The 12,663-nt window shown below is 43.7% G+C and overlaps 1 protein-coding gene across 4 annotated transcripts; it reads right to left on the bottom strand.

Annotated features, from left to right (window-relative positions):
• Positions 1-962: 962 nt before the first annotated feature.
• PRPF31 (pre-mRNA processing factor 31) lies at positions 963-12,633 on the bottom strand. Of its 4 annotated transcripts, none has more exons than XM_088450935.1 (14): positions 12,540-12,633; positions 10,755-10,937; positions 10,572-10,632; positions 9,845-9,928; positions 9,227-9,324; positions 7,896-8,002; positions 7,638-7,807; positions 4,256-4,413; positions 4,076-4,165; positions 3,842-3,990; positions 3,679-3,751; positions 3,150-3,278; positions 2,027-2,125; positions 963-1,513 (listed from the first exon to the last, which is right to left on the bottom strand). In XM_088450935.1, exons 2-14 carry the CDS (start codon positions 10,926-10,928, stop codon positions 1,388-1,390), a joined length of 1,518 nt encoding a protein of 505 aa, XP_088307061.1. In that variant the 5' UTR covers positions 10,929-10,937; positions 12,540-12,633; the 3' UTR covers positions 963-1,387. The 4 variants fall into 4 exon arrangements, with proteins under 4 accessions (XP_088307061.1, XP_088307063.1, XP_088307060.1 ...); XM_088450937.1 differs by having other exon boundaries at positions 3,842-3,969; positions 12,505-12,633; XM_088450934.1 differs by having other exon boundaries at positions 12,505-12,633.
• Positions 12,634-12,663: the final 30 nt, after the last annotated feature.

A 12,663-nucleotide genomic window follows, 5' to 3' on the forward strand; every position in this document is an offset into this window, starting at 1 on the left:
GTACACTAGAAGACAGTTTTTTTTTTTTTTTTTAAAACACCATCGAGAAATACTTTGTGGCTCTGGCTTCAGCATAAATCCAACCTTCCAAAATAATTATTTTTTACTGTTTGCAAAGTTTTACTGTCTCCTATTTAAAAAAGGTCTACAAAGTGTAGAAATACAAGGCCTATTTTTTTTTTTTTTTTATAAGATCCTTTTGGTTTTCTCATTATAAAGTACAGATAAGTAGTAATAGGAATGATCAAAACATTGACAGAGGTGATAACATATGATGTATGAACAGGGGGTGTAAAACCAATAGTCAAAATAGTTAAGCAGGCAAATACATAGATCTGGTGTGGGCTGGGGCTGGGGGGAGTGCCCAAGGATAGAGATTAGTATATGCCTATGGGTGTTTGTGGGACAACAGGATAGGGGAGCCCAGGATGGAGTGAGAAAAATTAGAGTGGTGAAATGCCATTAGGGTGAGGTCAGGAGAGAGGGAGTGAGCAGAGGGCCAGAATATTAGAGTAGAGAGAAAGAAGACCCAGGAAGGAGCCAGGTTACAAAGACTCTGGGAGAGTATTATTGTTGCAATAATACCAGTGTGTACAAGCGGGCAGTCTATTGTACTTTTTGAAGACTGATAATATCTGGAAAATAAGCCAAATACAGTTTACAACTTCTTGGTATGTTAGATGCTCATATTTTCTTCAACAATAAGAGATCAGCATATCAATAAATTGAGATTACTGTAATTATGTTAAATTGTTTTCTCAAAATCCACTTGAGCACACATTAACCATAAGGTTCATGGGTGGAATGAGTCCACGGCGAAGATCTAATACAGAGCTTCAATGCCCTCCATTCTCCAGCGTCGAACTGCTGGGTGTGGTATAATTAACAAACATCTACTGACGGTAGAACTGTTCTGTTACTAGTGATAATTTAATTGATACCCAGACTTAGAAAACAAAGGGTTGGAATACATAATCATTTATTCTATACATAAAAGCGCTGACAAATTCCAAAGTGATAAAAAATAAAACAGTTTGTCTATGGAACATAAAACAGATTATTGCTCCAATGTTGACAACACATCTCAAATATCTCCTTTATATAACCCCCTTGTTACAGCCGTATCTACATTACATTACACCAGTCAATCTAGAAGATGAGATGGCAAGTCCTCAAGTGGAATTCATTCATCCCAGTAAATGGATCCATGATCTGATCACTTCCTGGACATTCATGTCCTACTTCTGTGCAGTTCTTAAAATGTAAAGTTGATGAATTCCGTTCCAACTCGCGCAGGATATCTGGATAGCCTGGTGGCTTCTGGTTTTATTCAAACATTTAGTAACTGTATACCACCATACTAAATGAACAGAAGACACAACTAATGTCATTCTGTCATTGTCCCACTCTTTTCGTTCTTCACTTTGAGGAATTCTGCCATGCTGGAAAAATATTTCTGATTTGCCTCCGCCACCTTCTTCTCTGCAGCTTGAGGATTAACAATCTCCAGACCCTACAAGGAGAGACCATTAAAATATAAATGCACAATTTCCATCAGAGAAGAGTTTTAACTAATAAAATCAGAGTATATAAATTATTGGATATCATATAGCTATAAACTCTTAATAGGTGTTCATGCCCCAGTCCGGGCTGGGCAGTTACATCCTATTTAATTCTAGCATGCTGCCTGTACAGGAATCTGGCCATCACTGAGAGATGTGACTCCCTGGGCAACAGTCAGGCTCTAGAACAAATTGTTTTCAGCAGTTACATTGTTCCCCAAAGCATTCATCATATAGGGGGATTCTTTCTTAAATTGAATAATGTGCAGAAGAGTTCTGCAAGCATGCACAGCTCACACGGTTCAGTCATTCAGCTAAATGGCTTTAAACAGTTCTACTGGGCAGTTTAATCATTACTATTTGGAACCATGTTTCCGGTAAGTCCAACTTAAGGATCGGGAGACTTCTGTACTGTTAACAGAAAGTGTTCTTACAATTGATGAAATCTATGCGATGAGGCTTACCTGAAGGGGTGTGAAGGCAACGCTGGACGCAGTACCCGAAGACCGGTCTCTAACTGTGGACTTTCCGCCATAAACCACACTTTGCTTCTGCAGTGTACGCTGTTGATAAACAGGGAGAGAAGGGACGGGGGAGGACAATACAGGATGATGAGTTAATGTAACATAACTAAACCATATACCGTAAGCACTTCCCAACCAAGTGTCATGTGGTGTCAGCATTCAACAAACTCCTCTGGTTTCCAGATCCTGAAAAGGACTGACACCACACAGCACTAACACTACACTAAGCTAAACCCACCAGTATTTCAAAGCAAACCATGTCATCCTATTACTGCCCAGCAGAAAGCAGCGATGGGGATTACAGGCATTAAACCTTCCTGCGAGTCAGAACTATTATATCTAATAGAAACAGCTCCATTAGTTCCAGGTTAGGAATCTGTATGAAATACCGCTGGCCGCATGGCCGGCGGTTCGATTGCTGGCAGCGCCTGGCCAACAAAAGCAGAGTTCCCGGCAGTGGAAGCCCGACAGCGCTGGAAATCCCGATCGTCGCTAAGGTAAGTATAAACTAACCTAACCCTCCTTAGGGGTGCCTAACCCTAACCTCTCCCCCAAATGCCTAACCCTAACCCCCCCCCCCTTCCCCGCTGCCTATACCCAAGTTCCTCCGGGGGGTGTGCCTAACCCTCCCTCCCCCTAGCCTAACCCTCCCAGGGGGGGGTGCCCTAAACCCCCCCCCCCCCCCCCCCCCCGCGGCTGTCCACTCGCGGCACCCGGCGTCGGGAAAATGACAGGCGTCTAGACATACACGCCCGGCATTTCAACCTCGCCGGGATATGACAGTCGGGAAGCCGGCTGTCTGTATTAAGGCAGCCGGTTTCCTGATTGTATACCCCAGGTTACCCCAAATACACATTTTCTTTAATGCATGATTCCGTCCCGATGGTAGTGTACGCGATTGCTAGCTCTGTACTCATGAGACACAATTACATTTTGCTCAATTACTAGTTTTCTCTAATTCTATAAAGTTTGTATAAAAGTTTTACTCAATATAATGGATGAAAGTTGCATTCATACTTATACCTATATAGCCAGCTACAATATATGGAACGTTTTGCTTTACCTGTAATGTTTTGGAGATTTTGGCCTTTGTTGCTTCATTGACCTGGGCTTGACGTATCCTTCCGCTTCCAGACTTTCCGAGATGCCCCAAGCTGAAACCCAGATCTTCCTGGTATGCATCTTCTTCAATCTGAGGAGGACAAAAGAAATCTATTATATGGTGTGCACTTTATCTAATACATTCTCAGGACAAACCATAGAATAATATCTAAACTCTGGTAGATCCTTTATAAAACTATACTAAGACCAGTGTGTAGCTAAGGTCATTTATTTTACTATTCTTTAATGCAAACAACCTCAGCAGTGCACATGCCTACTGTAGTGTCCAGTGTTGCTTTGCCATCTGTTACAAGTAAAACCCAACCATCCTAATAAAACTTCAGTTCAGCTCAGCATCCTCCTTCATAAAAAAATATATTAAGCAGCCTAAAGTATGTGAGTCTTCATTTGAAGCAGAATCTAACAAATAAAGATTCTACTTATATGTAAATAGAAAAAGACAAAGGGGTGGGTGGGTTTAGGAGACGCACCTCTCCAAAGCTCATCCTGTTCGCCTGCTTGCGGATTTCTGTTAGTCCCAATCGTTCTTTCATTTTCCGGTACCTAATAAAATAGATGAAAACAAACATGTAAATATGGGTGTACAAGAACAAATAAAGATATTGCTTTGGTGCCCCAAGGAACGAAGCTCACCTGCGACCACCACGCTTCTTTCTCTGCCCATCAAGTGGCGCTGGTAGAGGTTTCACCTGCTTGACTGGGGGAGGTTCTTGCCACTTATCAAACTTTCTTTCAATCTCTTCTTTTAAGTCATAGCCAACCTGTAAGGGAGGAGACATGGACTAAAGCCCCAGGACCATCAATAACAAATATATATATAAATCGGAAATAATGTTTACAATAAATATATTGTGCTTTACTACTGACCTTTCCCTCTGAACTCTCATGGAAACTATCCACTCGCGCTGCCAGGGTGCATTTGGCAGACACTAATCTCGCTGCCTTTCGATGCAAGTCCTAGAATGGAGACATTTAGAAGAGTCACATAGGACATATTTAGAAAAGATATAACTACAGGTTGATAAGTAACCAGTTCCCATTACTTACCGCTGGCAAGGCCTGGACAATGTCACTATGATAGATGTAACCGGTGTGCGGCAGCACAGAGGTACTAGAGAACCCAGACAAGGTTTTCCTTTGAGCCCCTAAGAGCATGACATTACAGGCAGGCATCTTTGAGAGGTTTGTAAGGCCACCAGCTACACCTGAAAGGAATGAAACAGAGCTGTAGATAAACTTTAAACCAAAGTAGCCACTTAGCATGAGGGCCAGTGCATTGTCTAACTGCAAGTGGCATTTTTAGAAACATTTCAGTCCAAAAACACAAAACACACCTAAAAAGCATCTGTATTTGTGATGCATTGAGCTGGACTCCATTTCTATCAATGGAAAAAAACACTAATTTAACTTCTATTTTTTTAAATGCGTCTCCGGCTTTCTGTTCTTGCAAGAACACATGAGCTCATAAAAAATAAATGTAAAATGTAGTAAACCTTCCAAGCAATAATTAGCATGTGTAAGCCATATCACAAATACATTGATATGAAAAAGCCCTCAAGCATCATTCATAGACATCTGTCCTTATTTGCAAGCACAACCCTATGGATTTCCATGATAGAAATTAATGTTTCAACAACAACAAAAAAAAAAACCCATGGGAACGGGTACTGGGTTAGATTATCTTTGTGCTAGACCCCTACAGGTATTCCTGTTTGACTCAGACTAGGTCAGAACCACCCTGATTGGTATTAAATTAGTGTCAGGACTGCGATCACGCAGCTCCCCAAATCCTAATGTAGCAAGGGCGGAGCCTAATATAATAGTCACAATTAATATTCTATCAACCCGTTGTATCATACACCTCTCTTGCTTGCCACCACCCATGGACATAAGAGGCCCCAAACACTATCACAATTGTGCACAAACTAGCACTCAGTTGGTCTAACCCTGCTTCTAGCAATACTAAATAAGTTCTAGCATAACCTTAGTGATCAAATAGCTTCTTCAAAGGCTGTGTCCTGGTTGCATATATGAAAACAAGCTAGCTAATAAAGGAACACTATTTACAAAAAGGAGAACAATGTTTATTTACATAAATTAAATAAAAAGAGATAAGGTGGGTACACATCAGACGACCCATGATGCGACGGACGACATATCATGTCTAACGCACCACATGATCTGGTGACCGACCGCACAATATGTCGTTCACCAGTCGCATTCAAATGTATGGGGTCATTCATCACAATGACTAACGTGTACTGCAGATCTGTCGATGCGATGAACGATCCTGAGGGAGCAGACAGTGCGTACACACTGGCCGATGTCGACCCAATCCGCCGGATCGGGTGACATATCATCTAATGCAGGGATGGAGAACCTCAGACCCGCGGAATAATTTGGTCTGGCCCGCTGAGCTTTTTTCTGCTAGCCTCATCTGGCTAGAATGGCACCTAGAATGGCACCCTGCAGCCAGAATCTATGCAGCAGTGCCACCTGGATCGTCCTTCGGACGCTTCAGACTGTCACACCGCTGCCTTTACAGCTCCCATTGCTGTAATCACTGGCAATTGAGGCCCCACCCCTGTGTGACGTCACACTGAGGGGGTGTGGCCTGCAAATAATGTTATATATGTCAAAATGGCCCTTGGCAAAAAAAAAAAAAAAAGGTTCCCCACCCCTGATCTAATGTGTACACAGCTTTACAGCATAGACAAGCATTCTGCAATTTCAAAATAAAAAGGAAAAAAAAAAAACGTACACAGAATTACTCTGCTTTTACTGGACTGGGGAACGACAGGAAATGCAGGTCCAGGCTTTAACTTAGCATTTTGCTCTGTCAGACTTTGGAGGAATCAATTGTACCATACCTTTTTATCAACTTTTTCCTCCCCCACAGCGATTTCATGACCCAGATGACTGGCTGGCCAGTTAATAACCCAGGGTCCATGCGAGTACTGCCCACGTAACTTTTAACCCAAGTACAAATAACTGTACATAATTTCCCCTGTGCAGAAGCTACTTGAAATATGGTATGTTCACATTAATCTCTTTAAGCTACAAAATGATTGTAAACATGACTGCTCTAGGATGTACGATTGGTTAGATACCACATTTCCACCAAACCATACATCCTAGGTACCACCAAATCACATCTAACAAGCACACAAACATCAGGTATATTTCTAGGATTTCTGAAGCTCCTAGATATTGTAGAAATATAAATTTTACAATAAGACAGATAACCTATGGCTTTGGTCTTTGTTCCTGCTTGCAGTATGAAACCACCTTTTGGTCAGATGGCTGTTTGAATATCCCTGCTGTTTTGGTCCCCAAAGATAGTTTTCATATACAACCTAACCAGCTCCAAGTTATCTATATACAGACATGTATTAAAGGGCTTTTGTTTATCTATCGCCTGTCGAGGCAACTGCATTCCCTGCTTACCGGATACTATCAACAATGTACGGGCTTCCTTAGTGGAATTAAAACACCTATTTATCCGCGTGGGCAGTATTAGAACGGAACCTCAAAAGGGCATACTTTGCAATAAACCCTGATATCCCCATAATGTCTACAATCTTATATGCAGTGATTGCTTCTAATGTGAAGTTAGTATAGTGAAGTTGGAGAGCTTCGCAAGTCCGAAACTCAAATACCCAGACAGGTTAATTCACCCGGCCAGAGTTTTGGAATCCTCACGTGAGCAGTGGTTCTCAGCTCCAACCTTCATGTACCCTCAACAGGTCATGTTTTGAGAATTCCTGTCTGTGGAAGCAGGTGGGATTATTACTGACCCAGCAAAATAGATTAACTCACCTGTGCATAATTGAAGAAATCTACAAAACAAGATCTATTAGGAGTATTTGAGGCCTGGGGTTAACAACCGCTCAGATCACTGGGGGATCTGAGTTTAAGAGTTGAGATGACACAATAAGCTTTTGTTTCAGCTATGTACTCATCATGTGTGGCTAGGCTACAATTATTTAGTTTGAGATGGGCTACAATGTTGGGTATGGGATGCCGGCACTTGGGATCCCCGCGGTCAGAATCCCAACCTGACCGGGTTAGGATACCAACACTTGTCAGTCAGTGTCCTAACCCTCCCCAATGCCTAAACCTAACCTCTTCCTCCCTGCATGCTAAACCTAACCCTCCCCCCTTTGTGCCTAACCCTATCCCCAGTACTTACCATCGGGATGCCAACGCAGGGATTCTGACCGGTCGACGCCGGTATCCTGACTTTCGGGATATTGACTGCATCCCATGCTACACACCTGTTTATTTTTATTCTTAAATCACAGCAATTACTTTAAAAGGCTTGGTTTATATTACTTGAGAAGCAGAACAAATACTATTCCATACATTTTGTTTTATAATTAGTGGATATTCTGCAGAAAAAACTTCCAAAATAATGCTTACAACTTACCCATTATTTTGGCTGCAGTTGAAGCCCCAACAATGATTGAGAGATTGGGAGCAATGAAGGACATGCGCGATTCCACGTACTCATAGATTCTGTGCTTGGACTGGTTCAGCTCCAGTGCCATATCACAAGCTTCTTCAATATGCTCCAATTCCTCATCAGTCAGCTGTTGTCTGTACATAAACCATACACCACCATGATCTAGCTGTATGCTGTGCAATAGCAAATAAAATAGCATGGCTTGTACTATAATGGACTTACCCTTGGGTAGTGGAAGCAGTTACGCTGACAACCATTATAGTGGCATTGGTAAGTATTTGTTGAAGATTCTCATTGTTCTTGCATTTATCCAAACTGTTCCCCAGCTCCTGCAAAGCAAATGATATTGTATAAGGAGGCTTATTTTAGCCGCATACTAACTGCTAGAAACAGATGCCCCAAAATATGGATTGCATACAATATATAGATTACTACAAACATTGCAGTTTATATATCAGTGACTTAATGTGTGTAAAGTATACAACATATAAATGATTTTATTAATCTCACAGAAAGTTCTTGTACAAAAAAAAACAAAAACAGAGGTTAAGTTAATCTATACTTACCTATATTTCTACAGTCTTCCAAAGAATACATTAGTGCTACCCTAGCTAATTCCTGAATATCCACACTGGCTATTTTACAGCACAGCAGGTGAAGGATTTACAGACAAACAATTTTTATTTAATGGGCCAGATTCCATTCAGCAGATTCCCGACCTACTAATCTGTGTAGATGGCTGGAAAGCTGAGTAAAGCTGGCCACACATCTAAAGATTATCTGTCCAACCAGCCAACTAGTTGATTGGTTGGAATGAAAATCTGGTAAGGAATACAATCAGCAATTTGCTCCCAAACGCTGGAAAATGGACCAAAACTGTTGTTCGAACAAATAGTTTAGATCAAACATTTAACAAACTTGTCTGAATGACCATTTTCATCTGTTTTCTGACATTTAGGAGTAAATTGCCGATCATCAGTTACTCCTATAAATTACCAGATTTTCATTCCAACCAATCAACAAGTTGGCTGGTTGGATGTAAGTTGCTCTAGTGTGTGGCCAGCTTAAGAGTGTTAGAAGGGCATTCTAAATACTTGTGCTTTTGCAGTTACGAAATTGCTAGTGTTCAATTGCTCATGAATATAGCTTAAAGTGAAGGGGAAAAATTAAAAAAAGATATCACTCCTCCCATCTCAGACAGGAGCAATCAAATGCTAAAACATTTGCACGCCTTGTTTTTTCAGCTTAACTGCAGAAGTGTGACATGGGAAAAGAATGGTCTCTTCACCTCGATAGGTGACCACGGAAAGCAATGGGGCACTGAAGTATACTAGCGCTTTTTTTCTAGCTGAAAAAGAACCTGTTTTTTTGCTCCTTTTTGTATTATAGTAATAAAATCATTTATTATTGATTTTTTATATTAGATTACACAATGCAAGGAAATCTAAACAAAGAACTGAAATACTTTCTTCCGCACCGGCTGAAACCGCAACCCCTACACAGACTTGCTGCATTTTGTCCCTTCGCTGTATACGTGACACACAATCACCTACCTTCACTGTTCTTATATAGTCCAGGGCATTTGGGACCAAGGACTCCAGTTCAGGAAACCTTTTAGAATATTTATCTCTGATAAATTTGTGAATGATATCTACAGGAAGAGATATAAGAATGCCTTACACAATGTATGCAGTAATGTACACAGATGTTTTAAACATTATCCTAATCTGATGTCATCACGCAGGTATTAGGTAAACATCTTTAATGTGGTGATTAAATGTACCACCTAAATGGGCAAAGATTATGGTTGCTCGTAATATCCGCATTAATTACAATAAGGAGCTTCATACATTCTATATCACTTTCTATGTAATGACATCACCTTCCAGCATGAGCTCCCCCCCACATTCCTTCTGTAGTGCATGTCAACATAAAAGAAGTATATTATCGTCCTTCATGTATATATTTGGACATACAATAATATGAAAAGTGCGGCTGGGGGAAAATCTGCAGAACATACAACATGCTGCAAATCTCACTCTCACATCAATAATTGCAGATGTCACATGAACTTTTTGCACTTGCACTGAAGGCTGATGTCACAGGGAGTAAAAAAGAATAAATATCACCTAGCCATATAATTTTAGGTCCACATTATGAGTCTAACTTACTCAATTCATTCTCAATTTCCACAGTCAAATTGTTCGCATCAACGATTACTTTGTACTCAGGAGCAGCTTCCACAGGACCCATGACTGAATGTATGAAAACAAACAAAATGTAATGTTAATATTCTAAAATCTAGGTTTGTTTACATTAACAGTGTCAAAATAAGTCTGTGTGGCCCAGTCACACACATTGTATTTCATTTATCTATATACACATATCCCAAGTCAACCCTAAAAAATCCTGCTGTATTGAATATAGATTTTCAGTTAATGAGTTTTGGAGTTCACCCTTCTATGTAGTCCCTGTCCTAACTGTTCCTAGGCAACGCTCTCAATGAGATCAGGTCCGAATGTCGGTTACATTTATAAGATGCCTTGATACAAAGAGAGGATTCGTGATTATATAGCACATTGTAATTCAGCTATTATCATTATTATGTTTAACCTGCTCTCACCCAGTTTCTCTCATGCCTAATAAACACAAAACTCAGTGCCAGAAGCACTTTCAGGTTGTCTAACTATTCAGCATAGTGTTCATGCATATGAAGAAAAGTAAAAAAAAAAAAAAAGTATATATTTTTTTATTGCAGGTATGTTTTCTTGTAACATCCATCTACAACTCAAACGTACGGGGAGCATTCCCACATACAAACAGAAAATGGACAAGGAGCTTGCTGCTCTACAGCATGACGTGCAATGTGTTTGCTCATCCAGGATAATAGCACAATACCTTCAGATGCTTTAGGCTGTTTTTTCACATATTCTTCAATCTTGAGCAGAATTTCTGAAAACTATAAGAAAAATGTTTTAGATTTTCATACATTATGATTCATCAACTATTAGGTTGTTAGATTGCATTTGTGAAGAAACTGTGTAGCCTGTGCTTAATGTAAGTTTCATATGTTAGTCTCACCTGTCTACTGTCCCATAGCTTGGCTATACTTTTCACCGACTCCGCATTAAGGTCAATCTGCATCTCCTCCTGCACTTCTTCAATGGTCTCCAAGTCATCCTCATCTATTAAGTTTTCATCCTCTTCCTCTGCTGCATCTTCCAGGTCAGCCAGCAATTCATCCGCCAAAGACATATTTTACCACTGAGGAACACCATAGAAGATTTTAATAAAGCAAATAAAGAAAGGATATATATTCCCACTACCAGTGCTTAATAGACAAACTAGTAATATAAGAGTCTTACCCTAAACTGTTTATTCTCTTCCGTATATTATTCTAGAGAGGATAAAGTACAGTACACACATGGGACATAGCACTGGCCTCCTGAAATGGCCCAAATCATGTGGTCATGCAGTCTTCCAAGTACAGACACCTCCGTAGCCCCGTTACAGGACAGGCGGCTGCACCGGCGCAGCCCCGTTACGGGACAGGCGGCTGCAGCGGCGCAGCCCCACCACGGGACAGGCGGCTGCACCGGCGCAGCCCCACCACGGGACAGGCGGCTGCACCGGCGCAGCCCCACCACGGGACAGGCGGCTGCACCGGCGCAGCCCCACCACGGGACAGGCGGCTGCACCGGCGCAGCCCCACCACGGGACAGGCGGCTGCACCGGCGCAGCCCCACCACGGGACAGGCGGCTGCACCGGCGCAGCCCCACCACGGGACAGGCGGCTGCACCGGCGCAGCCCCACCACGGGACAGGCGGCTGCACCGGCGCAGCCCCACCACGGGACAGGCGGCTGCACCGGCGCAGCCCCACCACGGGACAGGCGGCTGCACCGGCGCAGCCCCACCACGGGACAGGCGGCTGCACCGGCGCAGCCCCACCACGGGACAGGCGGCTGCACCGGCGCAGCCCCACCACGGGACAGGCGGCTGCACCGGCGCAGCCCCACCACGGGACAGGCGGCTGCACCGGCGCAGCCCCACCACGGGACAGGCGGCTGCACCGGCGCAGCCCCACCACGGGACAGGCGGCTGCACCGGCGCAGCCCCACCACGGGACAGGCGGCTGCACCGGCGCAGCCCCACCACGGGACAGGCGGCTGCACCGGCGCAGCCCCACCACGGGACAGGCGGCTGCACCGGCGCAGCCCCACCACGGGACAGGCGGCTGCACCGGCGCAGCCCCACCACGGGACAGGCGGCTGCACCGGCGCAGCCCCACCACGGGACAGGCGGCTGCACCGGCGCAGCCCCACCACGGGACAGGCGGCTGCACCGGCGCAGCCCCACCACGGGACAGGCGGCTGCACCGGCGCAGCCCCATCACGGGACAGGCGGCTGCACCTGCGCAGCCCCATCACGGGACAGGCGGCTGCACCTGCGCAGCCCCAATGCAGTACAACGGCTAGCCCTGCGCAGACTAATTACCACACAACGGCTACCCCTGCGCAGACCCATTTATTACTGGAGAGTGGCTACACCTGTGTGGCTCCATTTAAAGAACAGCGGCTACACCTGAGCAGCCCCATTACAGGACATAGGTTACACATACACAGCTAAATGTCTTTAATGGATCATTTTCCTGGAAGAGGGTTTCTGCTATGATACACCCATACAGTGCTGTATATATGTGACTATCAGGCCTCAGCTGCAACTATGGGCTTAAGACACTACCATGGGCTCAGGCTGCCGAGCTATCCCAGTACCACACATCCCTGCACCGGTTAGCAGAACCCGCTCTATTACGGAGTACCCGGTGTTACCGTAATCCGACAAACACAGCGAGCACCACTCTCACCTGCTGAGACAACAAAATCTGCTGCTGCTTCTCTGTCTGCTACCGGAAAACGGACGCGCACTGATGATGTCACTAACAGAACAGACTCGGACATTTCCGCCAGGAATTAAAGTGTTTTTTTTTT

Source organism: Taudactylus pleione, unplaced genomic scaffold (genome assembly GCF_031769625.1).
Source record: "Taudactylus pleione unplaced genomic scaffold, aTauple2 ptg000535l, whole genome shotgun sequence".
NCBI lineage: Eukaryota > Metazoa > Chordata > Amphibia > Anura > Myobatrachidae > Taudactylus > Taudactylus pleione.

Bases quoted from the DNA above. Each gene is read 5' to 3' on its own strand.
- PRPF31 (XM_088450935.1), bottom strand. From the start codon at position 10,928: ATGTCTTTGGCGGATGAATTGCTGGCTGACCTGGAAGATGCAGCAGAG. The intron at 9,929-10,571 runs GTATTGTGCTAT...TCATACATTCAG, and splicing joins ACAGCCTAAAGCATCTGAAG to TCATGGGTCCTGTGGAAGCT. The intron at 1,514-2,026 runs GTAAGCCTCATC...CTCTCCTTGTAG, and splicing joins TTGCCTTCACACCCCTTCAG to GGTCTGGAGATTGTTAATCC.